Source organism: Podarcis cretensis, assembly GCF_951804945.1.
Source record: "Podarcis cretensis genome assembly, chromosome: 8".
Classification (NCBI taxonomy): domain Eukaryota; kingdom Metazoa; phylum Chordata; class Lepidosauria; order Squamata; family Lacertidae; genus Podarcis; species Podarcis cretensis.
Genome location: NC_137177.1, coordinates 1,114,084 through 1,134,581, shown reverse-complemented (window position 1 = coordinate 1,134,581; position 20,498 = coordinate 1,114,084). Strand labels below are relative to the sequence as shown.

At 47.3% G+C, this 20,498-nt stretch overlaps 2 protein-coding genes and 1 long non-coding RNA gene across 3 annotated transcripts in view; 2 read left to right on the top strand and 1 right to left on the bottom strand.

Annotated features, from left to right (window-relative positions):
• Positions 1 to 9,637, bottom strand: part of LOC307221400 — a 35,545-nt gene extending 25,908 nt beyond the window's left edge. The window contains exon 1 of the long non-coding RNA XR_013841370.1: positions 7,713 to 9,637. This is a non-coding gene — a long non-coding RNA (uncharacterized lncRNA). The remainder of the gene's footprint in view (positions 1 to 7,712) is intronic.
• The window catches only part of LOC307221138 (uncharacterized protein), a 71,283-nt gene that overhangs the window by 11,560 nt on the left and 39,225 nt on the right, over positions 1 to 20,498 (top strand). The window lies entirely within an intron of this gene.
• LOC307221337 (uncharacterized protein) lies at positions 13,312 to 19,335 on the top strand. Its single transcript, XM_079985790.1, has 5 exons — positions 13,312 to 13,915; positions 14,618 to 14,744; positions 16,235 to 16,407; positions 18,284 to 19,020; positions 19,229 to 19,335. The coding sequence occupies exons 2-4, from the start codon at positions 14,711 to 14,713 to the stop codon at positions 18,680 to 18,682; spliced, it is 606 nt and encodes a 201-aa protein (XP_079841916.1). The 5' UTR covers positions 13,312 to 13,915; positions 14,618 to 14,710; the 3' UTR covers positions 18,683 to 19,020; positions 19,229 to 19,335.

Sequence of the window (20,498 nt, the reverse complement as noted above, 5' to 3'; positions counted from 1 at the left end):
GCTTAACGTGGACTACAAATTTTTTGCAGATATTTTGGCTAAAAGATTAAAAAAGGTGTTAATAGAAGAAATTCATAAAGACCAAGCAGGCTTTCTCCCGGGCAGACATTTGTCTGATAACACGAGAAATATAATATTTTAGAAAAATTACAAGTGAATATTAATACTAAGGCAGTTTTGATTTTTGTGGACACAGAGAAGGCCTTTGACAACATCTCTTGGAGTTTTATGAAGAAGAATCTACAGGGGATGGGGGTAGGTCAAGGTTTTGAAAATGGTATAGGTGCAATTTATTCAGAACAAAAGGCAAAATTAATTGTGAACAATGTAGTGACAGAAGAGTTTAAGATTGAGAAAGGAACATGTAATGGTTGTAAGGGGTTACTTGTGCGTAAGTTGCCATCACTGCTGGCTAGATTGCCTGGTTAACCTTGCCTCGGCTGACAGCCCTTCACTCCGTGGCCGTTCAGTCGCTTGCAGAATCTGTCAGTGGACGTTTCTTGAACCTCTTCCAGCAAAGAAGTTGTTTGATGCCAAGTCTCCGCCTACTCTCCCTGCGCGGAAATCTTCTGCGCAGTGAAGGAGTGGGCAGAGGTGTGCCCGTGCTTTCCCCACTAGTTTCGGGCGAAGAGTCTTGGAGACCCCTCTCCGAATCCTCCATCTCCCTCCCTTCTCTACTGGTGTTGCGCTGATTTCCTTCCTCTCTGCTGGGCCCCTCTCCTGCATCGCTCGAGAGCCTTGCCTCCACCTCTCGCTCCGATGTCAGTTCCTTGACATCCACCTCCCCCCGAGGACCCCCTCCACCCCCGACCCGACCCTGTGACATAACTTCGTCTCCTTCTTCAGCCGACGATGCAGGGAATCCCCGGAAGGAGCTGTCGCCATCCCCCGAGGACTCCGTTCCCCCCTGTACGGTGAGAGTAGGGACCTATGAAACACCGGGTGTATTTTCATGCTGTCTGGCAACTTGAGCTTGAATGCCACGGGGTTCACTTGCTGCGTTACCTCAAAGGGTCCCAGCCTCTTTGGCCGTAGCTTCTTGCACCCTCCCTTAAAGGGTAGCCCTTGGGTAGACAACCACACCCGGTCTCCCACCCTTATGGTCTCCCCTTCCCGGCGGCACTTGTCTGCTTGCCTCTTGTAAACTTCCTTGGCCCTTTCCAAGTTCATCTTAAGTTGCTGGTGCAGGGCCTCCATTTCTTCCACAAACTGCTCTGCCGCAGGCACGCTCCACTCTTCCTCCCCCCTCCCCGGGAAGGCCCTGGGGTGACACCCATAATTGGCCATGAACGGGCTCATTCCCATAGACACATGCTCAGCGTTATTGTACGCAAATTCAGCCAGCGCTAGTCTCTCTACCCAATCGTTCTGTCTCTCGTTGACGTAGCAGCGTAGGTATTGCTGTAAAATACTGTTCGCTCTCTCTGCTTGCCCGTTGGTTTCCGGGTGTCTCGCCGTCGAGAATCCCACCTCCACCTGCAGCAAGTTCATGAGCTTCTGCCAGAACCGCGAGGTAAATTGTTTCCCACGATCTGAGATGACCCTTGAGGGAGCCCCATGCAGCCTGAAGATGTGATCAACAAACAACCTGGCTGTTTCCTCTGCCGTTACTGCATGCGAGCAAGCTATGAAATGGCACATTTTGGTTAGCAGATCCACTACCACCATGACTGCTGTCTTCCCTCTAGACTTGGGCAAATCTGTCATAAAATCTATGGATACCACCTCCCAGGGTCTTCCCGGCGTGGGTAAGGGTTCCAGCAACCCTGCGGGGGCAGCCCTCTCCCCTTTAGCCCTTTGGCAGCGGTTGCACCCCCGTACATACTCTCGTACATCTTCCCTTACCTTTGGCCACCAGAACTGCCTGGTGACCAGCAACATGGTTTTGTGTTGACCAAAGTGCCCCGCTGTTGGGTTGTCGTGGAGCTGTTTGAGCACCCTTCCCCTCAAGGTCTCCCCTGGTACGTACATCGCCCCCTTGTAGTACAGTAGCGCTTCTCTTTCCTCAAAACCTGCCTGGTTTTCCCTCGCTTCCCGGAGTTCCCTGATTCTTGTTTGAGCGAATTCGTCGTTGCGAATCAGCTCGGCTAGTTCTTGTTTCCCAACCAACGCTCCCCCACACACCCATCGGTTCTCTGGGAATACGTGTCTGACTTCCGGCGGTCCCTCCTTCCGTGTACTCCGGCTTCCGGGATAGAGCGTCTGCTCTTACGTTTTCCTCTCCCGGCACGTACCGGATCTCGAAGAAGAACTTGGAGAACTCCTGTGCCCATTGGATCTGTCTCTGGTTGAGAACTCGAGCAGTTCTCCAGTACTCCAAGTTCTTGTGATCCGTGCACACCTGGATCTTGTGCTATGCCCCTATTAGCAGATGTCTCCATTGCCGAAAGGCTGCATAAATTGCGATCATACACCGTGTAGTTTTGTTCCAACTTGCTCAGCTTCCTCGAGAAAAAGGCGCACGGTCTCCAGCTCTGCTGGGCCCCTGGCTGCAACAACACCGCTCCGATGGCCCGGTCTGATGCGTCAGTCTCCAGCCTCATTGGCTTCTGCAGGTCCACGTGCAGGAGTTGCTCCTCCGAAGCGAACGCCTTCTTCAGTCTTTCGAAGGACTGTTGGGCACTTTCTGTCCAGACGAACTTCTTTTTGCTACTGAGACAATCCGTGATGGGTGCGGTCAAGTGGGCGAAGTTCTTGATGAACTTCCAGTAGAAGTTGCTGAACCCAAGGAACCTCTGCACATCCTTCCGTGTTTTGGGGGTCTTCCATTCCAGCACCGCCTGCACCTTGCTGGGGTCCATAGCTAGGCCTTTGTCCGACAACTTGTACCCCAGAAATTCAACTTCTCTGGCATGAAATTGGCACTTCTCCAGCTTGACCCACAACTGGTGCTTCTGTAGTCTCTTTAGCACTTCCCTGACGTCCTTGACATGCTGTTTCTCATTGCCCGAATAGATTAGGACGTCGTCCAGAAAGGCTACGCAGTTCTTGTACAGCAGGGAACCCAACACGTGGTGCATGGAAGCTTGAAAACAGGCGGAGCCTGACTGTAATCCAAATAGCATAATTAGGTACTCAAAGGCCCCCAGGGGGGTGAACATGGTGGTTTTCCATTCATCCCCCTCCCTCATCCTAATCAAATTGTACACTCCTCTGAGGTCCAGCTTGGTAAAGACTTTCCCCTTCCTCACCCGTGTTAAAATGTCATTAATTCTGGGCATTGGAAAGGTCACGGGTTCTGATACAAGGTTTAACCCCTGGTAATCTACGACTAATCTGGGCTGATTAGTGGTTTTTTTTGTCCACAAAGAACACTGGACTGCCCCCCACCGCCTTTGATTCTCTTATGAAACCTCTTTTCAGGTTCTTGTCAATAAAGTCCCACAACTCCTGCATCTCCCGGTCCGACATGGCATACAGCTTACCCACCGGCAGCTGAGCCCCTGGGAGTAAGTTGATTTGGCAGTCAAAGGGCCTATGGGGTGGTAGCCTGTCCGCCTCCTTCTCACTGAAGACCTCCTGCAGGTCAGCATACTGTGCTGGCACCCCCCTCTTGGCTTCACTGCCTTTCCCGCCACCCTGGCCACCGCCATCCTTGGCGTTTCCCCCCTAGACAGTGTTCCAAACAGTGAGCTTGACCCAAAGGTGACCGTCCGCTGGTGCCAAGCCACTACTGGATCATGTAGTGCCAGCCAGCTCATGCCTATTATTGGGGGTCCCGCTAGTGTGGCCACATGAAAGGCAATGGTCTCCGTGTGCCTGGAAACCCTCATTCTCATTGGTGGGTCTGATGCGTCACCTCCCCTCCCAGCAGTTCCCTGCCATCTATCGTTGTGACTTGGAGGGGGAAATCCAGGGGCAGTAGGTGGAGTTGGTGCTCTAGAGGGAAGTCCTTGCTGAAGAAATTGCAGGAGCTGCCTGAATCCAGCAGTCTCTTCACCTTGACTGGGTGTCCATTTAGGAGTTCTAGCACCACCTCTATGGCTATTGCTGCCTTGGGGGGGTCTGGTCGGGGCACTTCTATTAGTTGCTGGCCTGGCTGCTGTGCCCCCCAATGGGCAGCCAAGCGTTGGCGTTTCCCTGCACCTTCTCCTCTTCCCCCTCCTCCTCACCACCAGCGGCTCCCACCATCCCTTGCCAAGCCTTTCTTTGTGGACAGGCCCTGGCAAAATGTCCTGGCCGTTGGCAGAGGAAACACTTCTTGGTGCTTTTCCAATCCTTTCCCTCCCTTCACTGGAGTTTGAAACCTCGCGCGTGCGCGCGCGTTCCATCGATTTCCATTAGCTCAACTGGCTGGGAAGGCTGCCTTGGCATTTCAGGAATGCGGTAGTCATGGCAACGTTCTCCTCTCCCCTCCCGCTTCTCCAAAGCGCGCACTTCCTGTCTCAGTCCAATCGCAAGCACGGCTTTAGTCAGTTCATCCATTGATTGCAGGCGGGGCGCGCGGGAAAGCTTGTCCTTCATGGTCAGGGACAACCCCTCCTCAAACAGCATTTGAATGGGTCCAGAATCAAGATCCCACCCCAGCCGGTGTATCAACATCGCAAAACGCGACCAGTAGTCTCTAGCTGATAGGCTTCCCCGCTTGCACCCCATCAGTTCCCGTCTGGTCACACTTTGTTCCACTTGGCTGGAATACATCGCGTCCAAAGCCTGAAAGAATTTCCGAAGGTCCTTCAAGGCAGCATTCTGCGTAGCCATTAGGAGCCTGACCCATTCACGCGCCCCATCCTGCAGATGCCCCACGATGTATGCCACCCTCTCCCTGTCATCAGCAAAGTCATCATGCTGCAGTTCCAAAGCGTACTCTATTTCCGTTCGGAACGCGTTATAGTCCTGGGGCTTCCCCCCAAACTTGTGTACCAGTCCTGGCACCTTCCTTGCCACGGGGGTGGGTCTGACCTGTGCATCCTGAGCTCGCCTTTCTTCCAGCCGCGCCGTCAGTAGAGCCACATGCTGTTCCAAATCTCGGTTCCTCTCCACCAGATTTTGCACTCCAGCTGCTTGCTCCGTGGCGCCGGCTCCTCCAGTCTGACTCATGGTCTCCTGCCAGTGCACAAGCAACGTCAGAGACTGACGGATTGCTGTAATGGTTGTAAGGGGTTACTTGTGCGTAAGTTGCCGTCACTGCTGGCTAGATTGCCTGGTTAACCTTGCCTCGGCTGACAGCCCTTCACTCCGTGGCCGTTCAGTCGCTTGCAGAATCCGTCAGTGGGCGTTTCTTGAACCTCTTCCAGCAAAGAAGTTGTTTGACGCCAAGTCTCCGCCTACTCTCCCTGCGCGGAAATCTTCTGCGCAGGGAAGGAGTGGGCAGAGGTGTGCCCGTGCTTTCCCCACTAGTTTCGGGCGAAGAGTCTTGGAGACCCCTCTCCGGATCCTCCATCTCCCTCCCTTCTCTACTGGTGTTGCGCTGATTTCCTTCCCCTCTGCTGGGCCCCTCTCCTGCATCGCTTGAGAGCCTTGCCTCCACCTCTCGCTCCGATGTCAGTTCCCTGACAGAACACGACAAGGTTGCCCAATCTCTCCATTGCTTTTTATATCGGTCCTGGAAGTTTTGTTAAATATGATTAGAAAGGACCAATTGGTTAAAGGCATACAAGTGGGAGCTAAACAGTACAAATTGAAAGCATTTGCTGACGATTTAGTATTGACTTTGCAAGAGCCAGAATCTAGTACCAAAAGGGTACTGGAATTGATTCAAGAATTTGGTCAGGTAGCAGGTTTTAAGTTGAACAAGACGAAAACTAAGGTTCTAGAGAAAAATTTAACTGTGAATGAGAGAGAGAAGTTCCAGGAAGAGACAGGACTAATGTTGGTTAAGAAAGTGAAATATTTAGGGGTTAATATGACTGCTAGGAATGCTAACTTGTTTAAAGATAATTATGAAAAATGTTGACTGAAGTGAAAAAAGATTTAGAAATATGGTCAAATTTGAAGCTATCACTGCTAGGCCGAATTGCTGTGATAAAAATGAATGTATTGCCAAGGATGTTGTTCTTGTTTCAAACATTGCAAATTATAGATAAGATGGACTGTTTCAAGAAGTGGCAGAGAGATATTTCCAGATTTGTCTGGCAGGGCAAGAAGCCTCGAATAAAATTTAAGATATTAACTGATGCTAAAGAAAAAGGTGGATCTGCCCTGCCAGACCTTAAACTTTACTATGAATCTGCTGCATTTTGCTGGCTGAAAGAATGGCTGCTTCTTGAAAACACTGATATATTGGATTTAGAAGGCTTTAACAACGTATTTGGTTGGCATGCATATCTGTGGTATGATAAGGTAAAAGTACATGAAGTGTTTAAAAACCATATTGTCAGAAAAGCATTGTTTAATGTTTGGATAAGATATAAGGATTTGTTAGAAAATAAAACCCCAAGATGGTTGCCACCAATGGAAGCGAAGGCACAGAAAAAACTCAATATGGAGGCCAAATGGCCGAAATATTGAGAAATTTTGGAACAAGATGGAGACAGTAAAATTGCAGAGCTTTGAAAAATTAAAAAACAAAGTGCGAGATTGGCTCCATTATTACCAAATAATGGAGGCATATAATTTGGACAAAAAAGTTGGCTTCCAGGTGGAGAAATCAAAATTGGAAACAGAATTGCTAGATCCCAAAATTAAGAATTTGTCAAGAATGTATAACTTGCTGTTGAAATGGAACACTCAGGATGAAACGGTGAAATCTGCTATGATAAAATGGGCACAAGATGTTGGACATAATATTATGATGGCTGACTGGGAACAGTTATGGACCACGGATATGAAATTCACGGCATGTAATGCCCTAAGAGAGAATTTAATGAAAATGATTTACAGGTGGTACATGACACCAGTCAAGCTTGCAAAAATTTATCATTTGCCCAAAAATAAATGTTGGAAATGTAATGAGACTGAAAGTACATTCTTTCACCTCTGGTGGACATGCCCAAGGATTAAGACATTCTGAGAGATGATTTATAATGAAATGAAAAAGGTATTTAAATATGCCTTCCTGAAGAAACCAGAGGCCTTTCTCCTGGGCATGGTCAGCCAATTGGTGCCAAAGAAGGACAGAAGTTTCTTTATGTATGCGACAACAGCAGCAAGAATACTCATCGCGAAGTATTGGAAGACACAAGATTTACCCACCCGGGAAGAATGGCAGATGAAGGTGATGGACTATATGGAACTGGCGGAAATGACTGGCAGAATCCGAGACCAGGGAGAAGAGTCGGTGGAAGAAGATTGGAAAAAAAATTATTTACAGAAGATTATTTACAGAAATATTGTAAAATTAATGAGCTTTAGAAAAATGGTGGAATGAAGTTATATGGCTGTGGCAGAAATGTTATATGGAATTAGGTACAGATAGATTGTTAATGTATTAAAGGGAAAAAACAAGGTTAGAACATGTTAAGATTAATTACAGGACAGAAAATAGAGGAAGATGGAAAGGAATTGCTGAAATAGTAAATTGAAGTGGAATACAAAAAGGGAGGCGTGAGGAAGTCAATGAAACAAGTGAATGAAAGTTAAGATTGAAAATATCGGAAGTGTTAATGGTTTTTGTTTTGTTTTGTTAATTCAATGTTTTATGTAGTGTTTTTGTTTTTGTATTGTATTATATTGATTTGTTTAATTCTTTTTTTTTTTATTCTGTAATTTTAAAACTCTTAATAAATATTATTTATAAAAAAAAGAGTCCCGGGCCCCGTGGTCTGACACACCAAGGCAACTCGACGGAGATCACAGACTGTCAGGTATACCAGTTGCCTCATTATAATGCGGAAAAAATGTACATCGAGGCACAGATAGAGGCAGCCCCATGCCGCCTGGAGCGTGATACAGGCTCAACCCTGTCCATAATTTTGGCATGGACATTAAGGAAATTGTGTCCCAGTGGCGGCTCCAAGATTGGCCAGCCCCATTCACCCTCCTTGAGACTTCCATAAATGCAAGGTCCCCACGATGGGGGTGGGAACCTTCAATGTACAATATATCGAGGGCGGAAGCGGCGGTTGGACTTGATCGTGGTCAGGGAGTGCTACGTTAGCTTACTGGGGTTGGCGTGGTTTGGGCCACTGGGGTTAGCCATCACCGGGGTGAACCGCACCAGCTCCCGCGTGGATGTGGACACCATGTGCAAAGTGTTTTCAGAGGTTTTCGATGGGGCATTGGGGTGATATACTGCCCCCCGTTGGCCTACAACTAGACCCTGCCATACGACCCATCAGGTTCAAGGCCCACCAGGTCCTGTTCACCCTCAAAACCCCACATTGACAAGGAATTAGACTGGCTTGTGGAGCAAGGAGTGTTCGAGCTGGTGCCTAATGCCCCCGAGAAACCCCAATCATCACACCCATCAAGCCCAATGGCTCAGTCCACATCTGCGCAGACTACAAATGTACCATAAACAAGGCCCTTATGGCTCATGCATCCCCGGTGCCAATGCTCAGCCATGTCCTCGCCACCCTGGCGGAGTCTTAAAGGCCACCTGATCGGGGACAAGGTGAGGACTATTTGCGATGCCCCTGCACCTAAGGGTAAGGCAGAACTCCAAGACTTCTTGGGACTATTGAACTTCCGGATGATTCCTGGGGGGAAACGGGGGGGAAACTGCAAGGAGGGCTGGAGAGAGGAATCCCAAGGGGATAGCAGAAGGGTGAGGCCCATAGAGCAGGAGGAGTGGGTAAGGGAGGCAGAACTAGGAAGTCCAGAAGTGACCGAGGCCGAGCAGCCACAGGAACCAGAACCACAACCGAGTGGACCAGCGGCGTCCAAGCCAATGACCCCGTCACAGCCGGCAGCCCTGGAACAAGAGCCGGAACCAGGAACCCCTACTGAGAGACACCCATGACCACAACGCATACATAGGTGACCGGCATATCTCAACGACTACGAATGCTACACTTCTGGGTGCAATGGGAACTTAGAGGGGAGGGGGGTTATGTACTAGGCTTGGATCCTAGAACAAAAGGCAAGTAGGATCCTAGAATGCAACAACTGATTGGCTTTCAGGAAAAGAGCAATCAGGCTCCAGGAGGGAAGCAGAATCAGCCAGTCAGACGGGACTCATTGTGTAAATAATGTATATAACAGCCTGAGGTTTGGGGGCCATTAAATCACTGTTTTACAAGCTGCAATAAAGAGCATGAAATCACTACAGGACTCCTGAGTAGATTTCAGAGAATCTAATGCATCTTTGGTTGGGATTGTCCAGCAAGGAGATTGGAGATGGTTGCCAGTCAAAGGGTAGTTTAAGACACGGGGGGGGGGGGGAGCTCCTTGTGAAAGGGGGGGCAGTTTTGGGAGACATTGCAGCTGTGGCATTGGCAGCCAGATGAGGAATCCTGGAAGAGGACACTCCAAGCTCATCTAGTCCAACCCCTGCAATCCAGGAACCCCGGTTCTTAGTCCCGCCAGCTCCCTTGAACTGGGCACCTCAGATGCCTGGAGCAGCGCCCCGTTGGAGAGCAGCCTTGGGTCGCCTCCGGAGCTGGCCGGACCTTTTGGGCGGCAGTTTCCATCCCCCCTGCCTTCTGCTGGCAGGCCCGGTTGGGAGTTGTAGTCCAAAGCCCATTGAGGGGGGCTGGTCCTGGAGGTGGTTTTCAAGTTGGAACTATGTTTTGACCCCTTGCCGAAAGGAGATGCCACCAAGAAGAAGAAGAAGAGTTTGGATTTGATATCCCGCCTTTCACTCCCTTTAAGGAGTCTCAAAGCGGCTAACATTCTCCTTTCCCTTCCTCCCCCACAACAAGTGGGGCTGAGAGACTTCAGAGAAGTGTGACTGGCCCAAGGTCACCCAGCAGCTGCAGGTGGAGGAGCGGAGACTCGAACCCGGTTCCCCAGATTACGAGACTACCGCTCTTAACCACTACACCACACTGGCTCTCAGTGTGTGTGTGTGTCGGGAGGGTGTCTTTTCAGTGCCGGGATACAAGATGCTCTCTTGACCCGGGAGCCCAATCCCTCTCCCCCACCCCTAGAAAAGGGGGTCTTCCCCTCATCCTCTCCTTGCAGGACCCCCTTTTCCTTCCCCTTTGCAACTCTCTCTCAAGGGACCCTGGAGGGCTGCAGGGGGGGGGATCCGTGGGGATTCTGCTCAGCTCCTGCAAGGGGATCCCCAAGCCAGGGCTAAGAGGTTCTGCCCCCCTTCTCTCTGCAAAGCCAGGGAGGCTGCAAGTAACAGGAGGTCTGCAACTCTTGTCTTGCTCCTTTGGGGAGGGGTCACTGAGTCAGGAAGAAAAGGGCCTGCAAAGGAACCCTGATGGGACTGAGGAATCAGCCACGTTCCTTAGCCCAGGTGGCAGCCAGATGGAAACATCTGGAGGCAGAAATAAAAACTTGGCCTCTGTGCTAAACAAAGTCCTTCCATCTCGCAGTGTGCAGTTAGACCCATGGAACTCCCTCCCACAGGAGGAAGAGATGGCTTGAGAAGAGGATGAGGCCAATTCAGGGAGGAGCAGAGGGCTAGCAATGGCTCCAGGCCCCCCAGTTGGAAGCAGCCATGCTTCTGAAGGGGGAGAGAGTTGCCCTCAGAACAAAGACAGAAGTCTGTCTTGAGAATATGGGAACATAGTGCTTGAACTCTGAGTCTGGGCTGTGATTCAGACTCATCCATGCTGGCCCAGGGAACATTTCTCTTCTCCTGGCTGTGTATCAATCTTGTAGTAGAAGAATGCATTTGCTTTTGCTTTTGTTGCAGGAATATATGTATAGGTTGGGGGGGGGTTGCCCCTCCAGCAGATATAATGCATATGCAACTCATTACCAAAATCAGCACAATCACTTTTGTGATTTGTCCTCACAAAACACTTCATCAGTTTCTTCGTATCTATTCAAAGGGCCTTTGCTGTACGATACCAAATGTAAGATTTCCCTGATAAATACATGTACTGGCTCACTGGGAAAACTTCAGAAATTCCTATAGACCTGTGAGCTCAGCTACTCAGCAGTTCCTCTGCCTGAGTGATGATCCCTGGCATCCTGACACCTGATTGCCAGACAGGTAGCCATTCCAGAAACAACAAACCCAGATGAAGACAAAAGGGTGGGATTAACTTGGCTGGGAAACAGGGGAATGTAAATGTCCCTTTTGTTCCACTTGATGGGTGTTTGGTGGAGGGCAAGGGGAGGAATGGGGCAGGGTCCAGGATGTTCAGATTCCTGCCACAAGACCTCCCCTTTCATGATGTAACCATGATGTATTAGTGATGTAGTTTGGGGAGGGGGCGTAACATGGGGATTAACAGCTAATAAAAGTTTGGGGGCTCTTTTGTTGGGGGCTTCCATCTTGTTCCACCTTGTGGCAGGTGGGAGTCCTGTAGCGACAGTCTTCAATCAAGACCAAGCCTACTGGCTGCTGTTTTGCTCTGGTATTCCTGGCTGGGGTCCTTGTTTTTTGTCCAAGGGAGCCCTCAGATTTCTCTGTTAACACTTTAAAGGATTCTCTGGCACCTCTCTTTAGGACGGACAGAACTTGGCAGAAGACCTAGGGACTCCTTTCAATCTCCTGAGAACAGAAATTGATGAGGAAGACTCAGCTGGCCCTGAAGCAGGAAGAGGCCATGCCCTGGAAACTGGGAACAGTGGGGGATTCTGGGAAAACTCTGTGAAGAAGGAACTGGGTGAGGAGGACACCCCTTGCTCAGAGGTGCAGAGCCAGCAGCTCAGTCAGTTCTGCTACCAGGAGGCCAAAGGACCCCGAGAGGTTTGCAATCAACTCTACCACCTTTGCTATCAATGGCTGAAGCCAGAAACAGATAGGTAGCCGTGTTGGTCTGCCATAGTCAAAACAAAAAATTCCTTCCAGTAGCACCTTAAAGACCAACTAAGTTAGTTCTAGGTATGAGCTTTCGTGTGCATGCACACTTCTTCAGATACAAGTGTGCATGCACACGAAAGCTCATACCTAGAACTAACTTAGTTGGTCTTTAAGGTGCTACTGGAAGGAATTTTTTGTTTTGAAGCCAGAAAGGCACTCGAAAGCTCAGATGCTGGACCTGGTGATCTTGGAGCAGTTCCTGGCTGTCCTTCCTCTGGAGATGGAGAACTGGGTGAGGGAATGTGGAGCGGAGACCAGTTCCCAGGCGGTGGCCCTGGCTGAAGGTTTCCTCCTGAGTCAGGCAGAGGAGAGAAAGCAGACAGTGCAGCAGGTGAGAGAGACTTCCTCTGGAAACTCCCAAGGGGCTCCAAAGAGGAGGGAAAGTATTCCCAAATCATTTCCTATTGGCCCATCCTTTTTTTGGAAAGCATCCAATGAATGATATCGGACAGCCCTAAAGTGTTTGTGTCCTAAGCCATTCCATTTCTAATCTACTTTTTTGAATCCTTGTTGCTCTTTCAGGGGAAGGATCCGTTAGCAGAAATAGGTCCGGATTCCTCTGAGATAGAAAAGACTCCCTTGGACTCCAGAGAGAGGCCTCTGGGTAAGGAGGAAGGAGTTCTTTCTCCGTCTGCTCACAAGCTGTTGATTTTGAAGCTAATCTGTGAATTCTTCTCATCTTTGGGGGGAGGTCACAGGGGACCAAGAGCCCAGGGTTTGTGTATTTTTGCACAACTAGTATGTCAGGCAGTGAGAGGCAGTGGAGGCAGTGAGAGATTTTACTTTCTTGGGCTCCATGATCACTGCAGATGGTGACAGCAGCCACGAAATTAAAAGACGCCTGCTTCTTGGGAGAAGGGCAATGACAGGCCTAGACAGCATCTTGAGAAGTAGAGACATCACCTTGCCAACAAAGGTCCGTATAGTTAAAGCTATGGTTTTCCCAGTAGTGATGTATGGAAGTGAGAGCTGGACCATAAAGAAGGCTGATCGCCGAAGAATTGATGCTTTTGAATTATGGTGCTGGAGGAGACTCTTGAGAGTCCCATGGACTGCAAGAAGATCAAACCTCTCCATTCTGAAGGAAATCAGCCCTGAGTGCTCACTGGAAGGACAGATTGTGAAGCTGAGGCTCCAGTACTTTGGCCACCTCATGAGAAGAGAAGACTCCCTGGAGAAGACCCTGATGTTGGGAAAGATGGAGGGCACAAGGAGAAGGGGGCGACAGAGGACGAGATGGTTGGATAGTGTTTTTGAGGTTACCAGCATGAGTCTGACCAAGCTGCGGGGGGCAGTGGAGGGCAGGAGTGCCTGGCGTTCTCTGGTCCATGGGGTCACGAAGAGTCGGACACGACTAAACGACTAAACAACAACAAGTATGTCAAATGGGTACAAACGTCCACATTTAGGTGGCAACTCCTACTTGGTTGAAGGCGCACCTGTACTTTTCCTTTGCAAACAAATGCATCCTCTGCAAAGTACACCCCTTTTGCAATTCCAATAAAAAAATATCTCCAATCTGCCCCCGTTGAAGGAGGCTTTTTCTGATCATATCCTTTTTCTTAATGCATCAGAGCTTTTACCCTTGCCATCTTCCTCCTTAGCCCGAGCTGTTATGATCATAATTGATCTTCCTCTGCCAGTTTTGATCAGGACTCTCCGCCAAGGACTGCGATGAGTCAATAAGTCCTATTATTTTACTCCGCCTGCGTTTCCTTCGGGTAATTAATTCTTTCTTGGTGGGGTTCACCAAATCATGAAATAGCAAATATAAGAAATGCAAAAGTACGGCAGCCACTCACCTCATTCATCAAAACGGCATGAAAGGAGTCTTTTTGAAGTCTGTAACTCCAACGATTGTGTAGTTTATCAGATTTTTCTTTTAACTCTTTCCTTCCAGAACAGGCCTGTTTTTTTGCCAAATCTTTTAATTTTAGGGAAACGGACTCCTAGCTGACAAGACTGACTTTGGAGAGTTGCCAAATTTGTGCCTTGGACATCACCCAGAGTCCCTGCCTCCACAGCTGCTCTGGGCGCAAACGATGAAACGCCATTCAGTGATGTTTATGTGCTGAGAATAAGGAAGTGCCGCCTCACCTTCTGAATGTCACTAATTTTATTTATCAACCGTTGCAGTTTTATTTCTAGATTGAATGCTAAAAAAGACTTCTAAGCAGTTTGCGCACTATGCCAAACAGTGGCCAGGCTTCACATCGTCATTCACACAACGGGGCTTTCCCCACTCTCCTCACATGTCCCCATGTGACCTTCAAGTTGGCTTGGGGGCATCTGGAGGTCTCTCTCTCTCCCCACCCCAAAGAAGAAGAAGAAGAAGAAGAAGAGTTTGGATTTGATATCCTGCCTTTCACTCCCTTTAAGGAGTCTCAAAGTGGCTAACATTCTCCTTTCCCTTCCTCCCCCACAACAAACACTCTGTGGGGTGAGTGGGGCTGAGAGACTTCAGAGAAGTGTGACTGGCCCAAGGTCACCCAGCAGCTGCATGTGGAGGAGCGGGGAAGCGAACCCGGTTCACCAGATTACGAGACTACCGCTCTTAACCACTACACCACACTGGGAGAGGAGAGAAGGGATCGTTCCATGTGGCAAACAGGAAAACCATGATCTGGAGAAGACCAGGTTCTTTATGCTCATCATTAAATTAAACAATAAGAGGATTCCATTAAGACATTAACATATGCACCCATAATCAAAATGTGCAGCAAAACAAACCCATTAAAACAGCAATTAAGAGGGTAACAGATCACCTTTACTAGGTCTAAGAGGACAGCCTTTTTCCTGTTCTGTTAGGGTCCAGTGTGCTTTGAAGATGTGGCTGTCCATTTCACGGACGGGGAGTGGGCGTTGCTGGATCCTGACCAGAGAGCTCTGCATCAGGAGGTCATGGAGGAGAATCGTGGGATCTTGGACTCTCTCGGTAAGGCTCCCTATTGGATCATCCTATCTGTTTTGTAATGCAAGACATCTCTCTATGTGACGAACCTCTGATATTTCGATGAGGCTCAACAGCGCCACCCACAGCACCTGGGATGTTAACACTCCCACAGGAAACCTTGGAGGGATGGCTATTGATTGTTTTCCCTGTGACTATTCTTCCTCCAGTTCTGCCGTTTAAAACCATGATCAGGCTGTCTGAACTGCCCAGGCCTTCTTAAATGTAGGATTCAGAGTGATTTGGGAAGTAGAAATGGGTTCTGTCAGGGTTTTTGTTTCCGTTCTTGCTTCTTTCTGTCTTTGGTTGACCAAAGATAGGATTGGCATTGGAGCTGGCAAAGTTTCCGCGATTGGGCCTAATAAAATCCAGCCCAGAAAAGAGCCAGGCTTTTTGAATCTCAGGCAGTGAACCTGTAGGAAGACCTCCCATCTAATAATAATAATAATAATAATAATAATAATAATAATAATAATAATTTATTATTTGTACCCCGCCCATCTGGCTGGGTTTCCCCAGCCACTCTGGGTGGCTTCCATAGAAACCAAAAAACACTAAAATATCACACATAAATACTTCCCTGAACAGGGCTGCCTTAAGATGTCTTCTGAATGTCAGGTAGTTGTTTATCGCTTTGACATCTGATGGGAGGGCGTTCCATCTTCTCAGTCATGGCAGCTAAAAGTAAAGGAAAATGACTCCTGGACTGTTAAGTCCAGTCAAAGGCGACTATGGGGTGCGGCGCTCATCTCACTTTCAGGCCGAGGGAACTGGCGTTTGTCCACAGACAGCTTTCCGGGTCATGTGGCCAGCAGGACTAAACCGCTTCTGGTGCAACAGAATCTGGAATAATTTATTGTTCAGAGACATTGGGTCCGGCAGGCTTCTGCTGCGCACACATTCCAAAGCTCTCAGCAAAAGCAGAGTCACACAGCGGTCAGGAATAGAGCCTTCTGTCTTCTGTCCATCGGTGTGCATAAATCAGGCTCTCATATAGTTACTAAAACTAAAAGCGGTTTATTTACAGCATTCTAGCCATTATCACGGAACATTGTACAAAGGTGTCTGTCCCGGACGAAAACGAAGCTAGAACAGAACAAAGAACTCGAGACTCTCGGAAGTGATGCATCGTCTCTCTCTCTGCCCCACAGTAGGCAGAACGCACACTCTGAGCTGCTTAACCCTGTGATGTCAAGGACATCTAGGACTACACAAATATTAGAAGACTGAGGGCACCCCTGTATCAGGAAGTTTTTGATTCTTGATGTTTTACTATGCTTTTATGTATGCTCTAAGCCGCCCAGAGTGACTGGGGAAAGCCAGCCAGATGGGTGTGGTGTAAATAATAACATTACTATTACTACTATTATTATATAATTCCCTTCAGTTCTTTCTCTGTCACAAGCATTAATTGGCATTACTCTGTTAGTTGGGGCTGCATTTATTCCTGAGGCTCTAATCTGTTTGTCGCTCAGTTGCAGGTGATGATGAATTGGAGGAGCCATATCCACATTCAGAGTGCGGAGAGAGCTTCAGTCAGTGCTTGGAATGTGGAAAGAACTTCAGTCGGAACACCCATCTCTTTGTGCATCTTAGAATTCACACCGGGGAGAAACCATATCAGTGCCAAGAGTGCTTCAAAAAAAGGGTCAGTGTCACTTCTCATCAGAGAATTCATTTGGGGGGGAAATCCTGTCAGTGCCTGGAATGTGGAAGGAGCTTCAGTCACAGCCACCAGCTACTGTATTTTCCGCTCCATAAGATGCACTTTTTTCATCTTAAGAATTAAGGGGAAATGTCTATGTGTCTTGTGGAGCGATTGTGTGGTCCCTGGCAGAGGTGGAGCTGGGGCCTTTGGTTCCCGGAGGGGTGTGGGTGTGGCGCGCTGCCTGTGTGAGCGTCCTAATGGCGGTGCCCATCATGCAAGGGGGTGGGGAGAGACGAGCGGAGGAAGAGGGCTTGAGAACACTCCGTCTGAGAGGCTCTGTGACTTGCATGGGAGCAGCCAGGAGCCAGCGCCGAGGGCGATCTTTCTCCCTCGTGCGGTCTGTCAAATTGGGACGGGGAGCTCCTGCCAAGCAATATATTTGCCTCTCCCCCCGAGGCTTAGCTGCCAGATGCCCATGTGTGTCTGAAGGCTCTGAGGGAGGCGTTGCCCAGAAGTAGAGGAAACAGATCTCTCTATCCCTTGGATGAGCAAGCATGGCTGGCCGGCAACACTTTTGGGTTTTGCTTGCAAGGCGAGGCAGCAACCTTCACTTTTGTCCTGTTTCTGTTTTGCATTTTTATGTTGTGATCTTCGGATGGAGGGCAGTATACAAATTAACAACCACAACACCTGATCTAGACAAGCGCTCTCTCACTCGCTCTCTCCACCCTGCTCCCCCGGCGTCCACTCTTCCAGGGGGCGGATGTACCGTAGTTGCAGCAGGAGTTTGCTGCGGCTTAATGCCAGGCCAGAGAGAGAGAGAGAGAGAGAGAGAGAGAGAGAGAGAGAGAGAGGTACTACCGCCAGAGTCGGGTAACGATTGAGCAAGCATTGCCCAGGGAGATAGATGTTGCGGCTGCAGAATGAGGCTCATTGAAAAGAGCGGCGGCAGCTGTTGGTGCAGCGGCTGGGAAAGCTGATGAGTTGGAGGCAGGCTGACTGAGCTGCAGGCGGTGGGAACGAGCCTGCAAGCACAGGCTCTCGCACGAGCTCTCGCACGAGCGTCATCCCAATGGGACGGCCTATCGGGTCTGTCCGGCAGTGTGTTGCTTTCCCACTCGTCGCCTAGCAACTGGTCTCGCCAGGACAGCAGTGCCTTCCTTTACCTTACCGATACTCCTTCAAGATAAAAAAAGGCTATATCGTGATGTACACAGCTGAGCCTGCCGATTAGTGGGGTGGGCTGAGCATGCTTTCCTGCTGTCCCCTGGCCCACGCACTGAATCCCTCCTGAGTTCAGTGGACACCCTTTGCCATGCCTGACATGAAAAGTCTCTCAGCCAACATGTTCAGACCAACTAAATGCCAGCTGTTTAACCTCAAACCTATTTTAATATGGGTTTTACTGAGAAGAGATTTCTTAATATAAGAAAATGAGAAAATATTCATTCTATTTAATTATATTTCACAATATGAATGTAATATATCAATCTCCATTTCAGATTTAATTTGAATTGGCAATTTTCTACATGAAAATTTATTCTTTTGGCGATACAAATTACAAATAAGCTCATATATTTCAGTAAAAAGTTTTGAATGTCTGCCATTTTTACTAACACATTTAAGCTTTATATTTCTGAAGTCTCTTACAAGTGATGACTTTCTTATTTTACAATTTAAAAATAAAACGCTCATAAATAGTGAAAATGATATAGTATTTTATCAAAGAAAAATATATAAAGGAATAATTTAGTAAATAATATATAATTAATCATATGGGTTTATGCTATAATATCAATAAACTTTTAGGGTGATAACTTTTTTTTCCCAGACGGTACATTACTGACAGTTCCTTCATCTCTGTATTTTCTTGCAGAAAACCTCCCCCTTTCTACATACAAGCATGATAAAGCAGAAAAGACTAGCATATAGGATTCCTTTTAAACTACAGGTAGTGAAATATGCTAAAGAGCATGGAAACAGAGCCGCGGAGAGACATTTTGGGCCACCTCCAACTGAAAAAATGATAAGAGATTGGAGGAAACAGGATGATCAGCTGCAAAAAGCAGATAAAAGTAAGCACACTTTTCGTGGAAATGCTGCAAAGTGGCCACAGATGGACATTGCCATTAAAGAATGGATCACATATCACCAGAATAACGGCTTCCCAGTCTCTACAAAAATGATAATATGTGAAGCCAAACGCATTGCTGTAGAGAAAGGCATTCACGATTTTACTGGCTCACCATCATGGTGCTACAGATTTATGAAGTGATGTGGCCTTGCTATGCGCACCAAAACTAGAATTGCGCAAAAAATGCCAGAAGAATATCAATCTAAGATTCTGTCTTTTCATAAATTTGTAATTGATGCTGGGAAGAAAAATGGGTTTGAAAATGGCCAGATTGGGAATATGGATGAAGTCCCGTTAACCTTTGATGTGCCATCTAATAGGGCTGTTAATCTGAAAGGTGCCAAAACTATCGCCGTGAAAACCTCCGGACAGGAGAAAACCCATTACACGGTTGTGTTGTCTTGCTGTGCAGACAGCACCAAATTGCCACCCATGCTAATTTTCAAAAGGAAAACATTTCCAAAATAAGTTACAGATAGGTAGCCGTGTTGGTCTGCCATAGTCAAAACAAAAAAAATTCCTTCCAGTAGCACCTTAAAGACCAACTAAGTTAGTTCTTGGTATGAGCTTTCGTGTATCTGAAGAAGTGTGCATGCACACGAAAGCTCATACCAAGAACTAACTTAGTTGGTCTTTAAGGTGCTACTGGAAGGAATTTTTTTTATTTCCAAAATAAGTGATTCGAAGAGGAGTTGTTGTACATGTTCATGAGAAAGGATTGATGGATGAAAATGGAATGAGAGTATGGGTTGAAAAAGTGTGGTCCAAACGTCCTGGAGGGCTTTTGAAAAAACCTGCCTTATTAGTACTTGACCAGTTTAGAGCCCATATTAGCAAAACAAAAAAGTGCTTTGAAGAAGTGAAGACCCATCTAGCTGTAATTCCAGGAGGTCTTACCAGCCAGTTGCAACCTCTTGGCGGTTCCATCAACAAGTCATTTAAGGTCTTTATGCGAGAAGAGTGGAACAAATGGATGGCTGCTGGTAATCATGATCTGAAACCTACTGGACGAATGAAGAGACCCACTATCACTCAAGTTTGTGAATGGGTGAAAACATCATGGCACTCCGTGAAGGAGGAAATCATTGTCCAGTCATTCAAAAAATGTGGCATTAGCAATGCTTTAGATGGAAGAGAAGATGGTATTTTATATGAAGATAGCGAAGAAAGTGATGTCGGTGGTTATGAGCAACTGAGCTTCCTAAATTCTGACTCTAGCAATGATGAGTTCTTGGGGTTCACAGAAGTCTAGAAGAGTTCTTGAACCTTAAAGTCTCTTCATTTTTTAATGACAGTGATGATGGTTCTGTTCTTGGGGTTTACAGAAGACTAGAAGAGTTCTCGAACCTTAAAGTCTCTCTTCATTTTTTAATGACAGTGATGATAGTTCTTAATGCCACTGTTGACCGCTGTTCACTTTACATGGCTGAAATATTATTCTGATATACTGGTAGTTTATTAAATAGTTTAGTACAACATTTGATTCAGAATATTTTTTTTTCTTGCTTTCCTCCTCTAAAAACTAGTTACATCTTATGCAGTGAAAAATACGGTAAGTGTCCATCAAAGAATTCATACAGGGGGAGAAGCCATATCAGTGTTTGTTTGTTTGTTTGTTTGTTTGTTAATAAATTTTTATTAAGGTTTTAAACATTACAGGGAAAAAAGAGAATAATAACAATCAATGATAAAAAAGAAGAAACAATACATATATATATATATAAACATCCTCAAAAGCCAGAAAACAGAAGAAAAAAAAACAAAAAAACAAATCAAACCTGTACATCACTTGCTTACATTCATTTATTTCCTTGACCTCCTCACACCTCCCATTTTTGTATTCTAATTCAATATGTTATTTCAGCAAATCCTTCCAACCTTATTTTTGTCTTAATAATTTGTCTTGAATATACTATAATTTTACATTCTTGCTTTCACCAACTAATTTTAATTAATC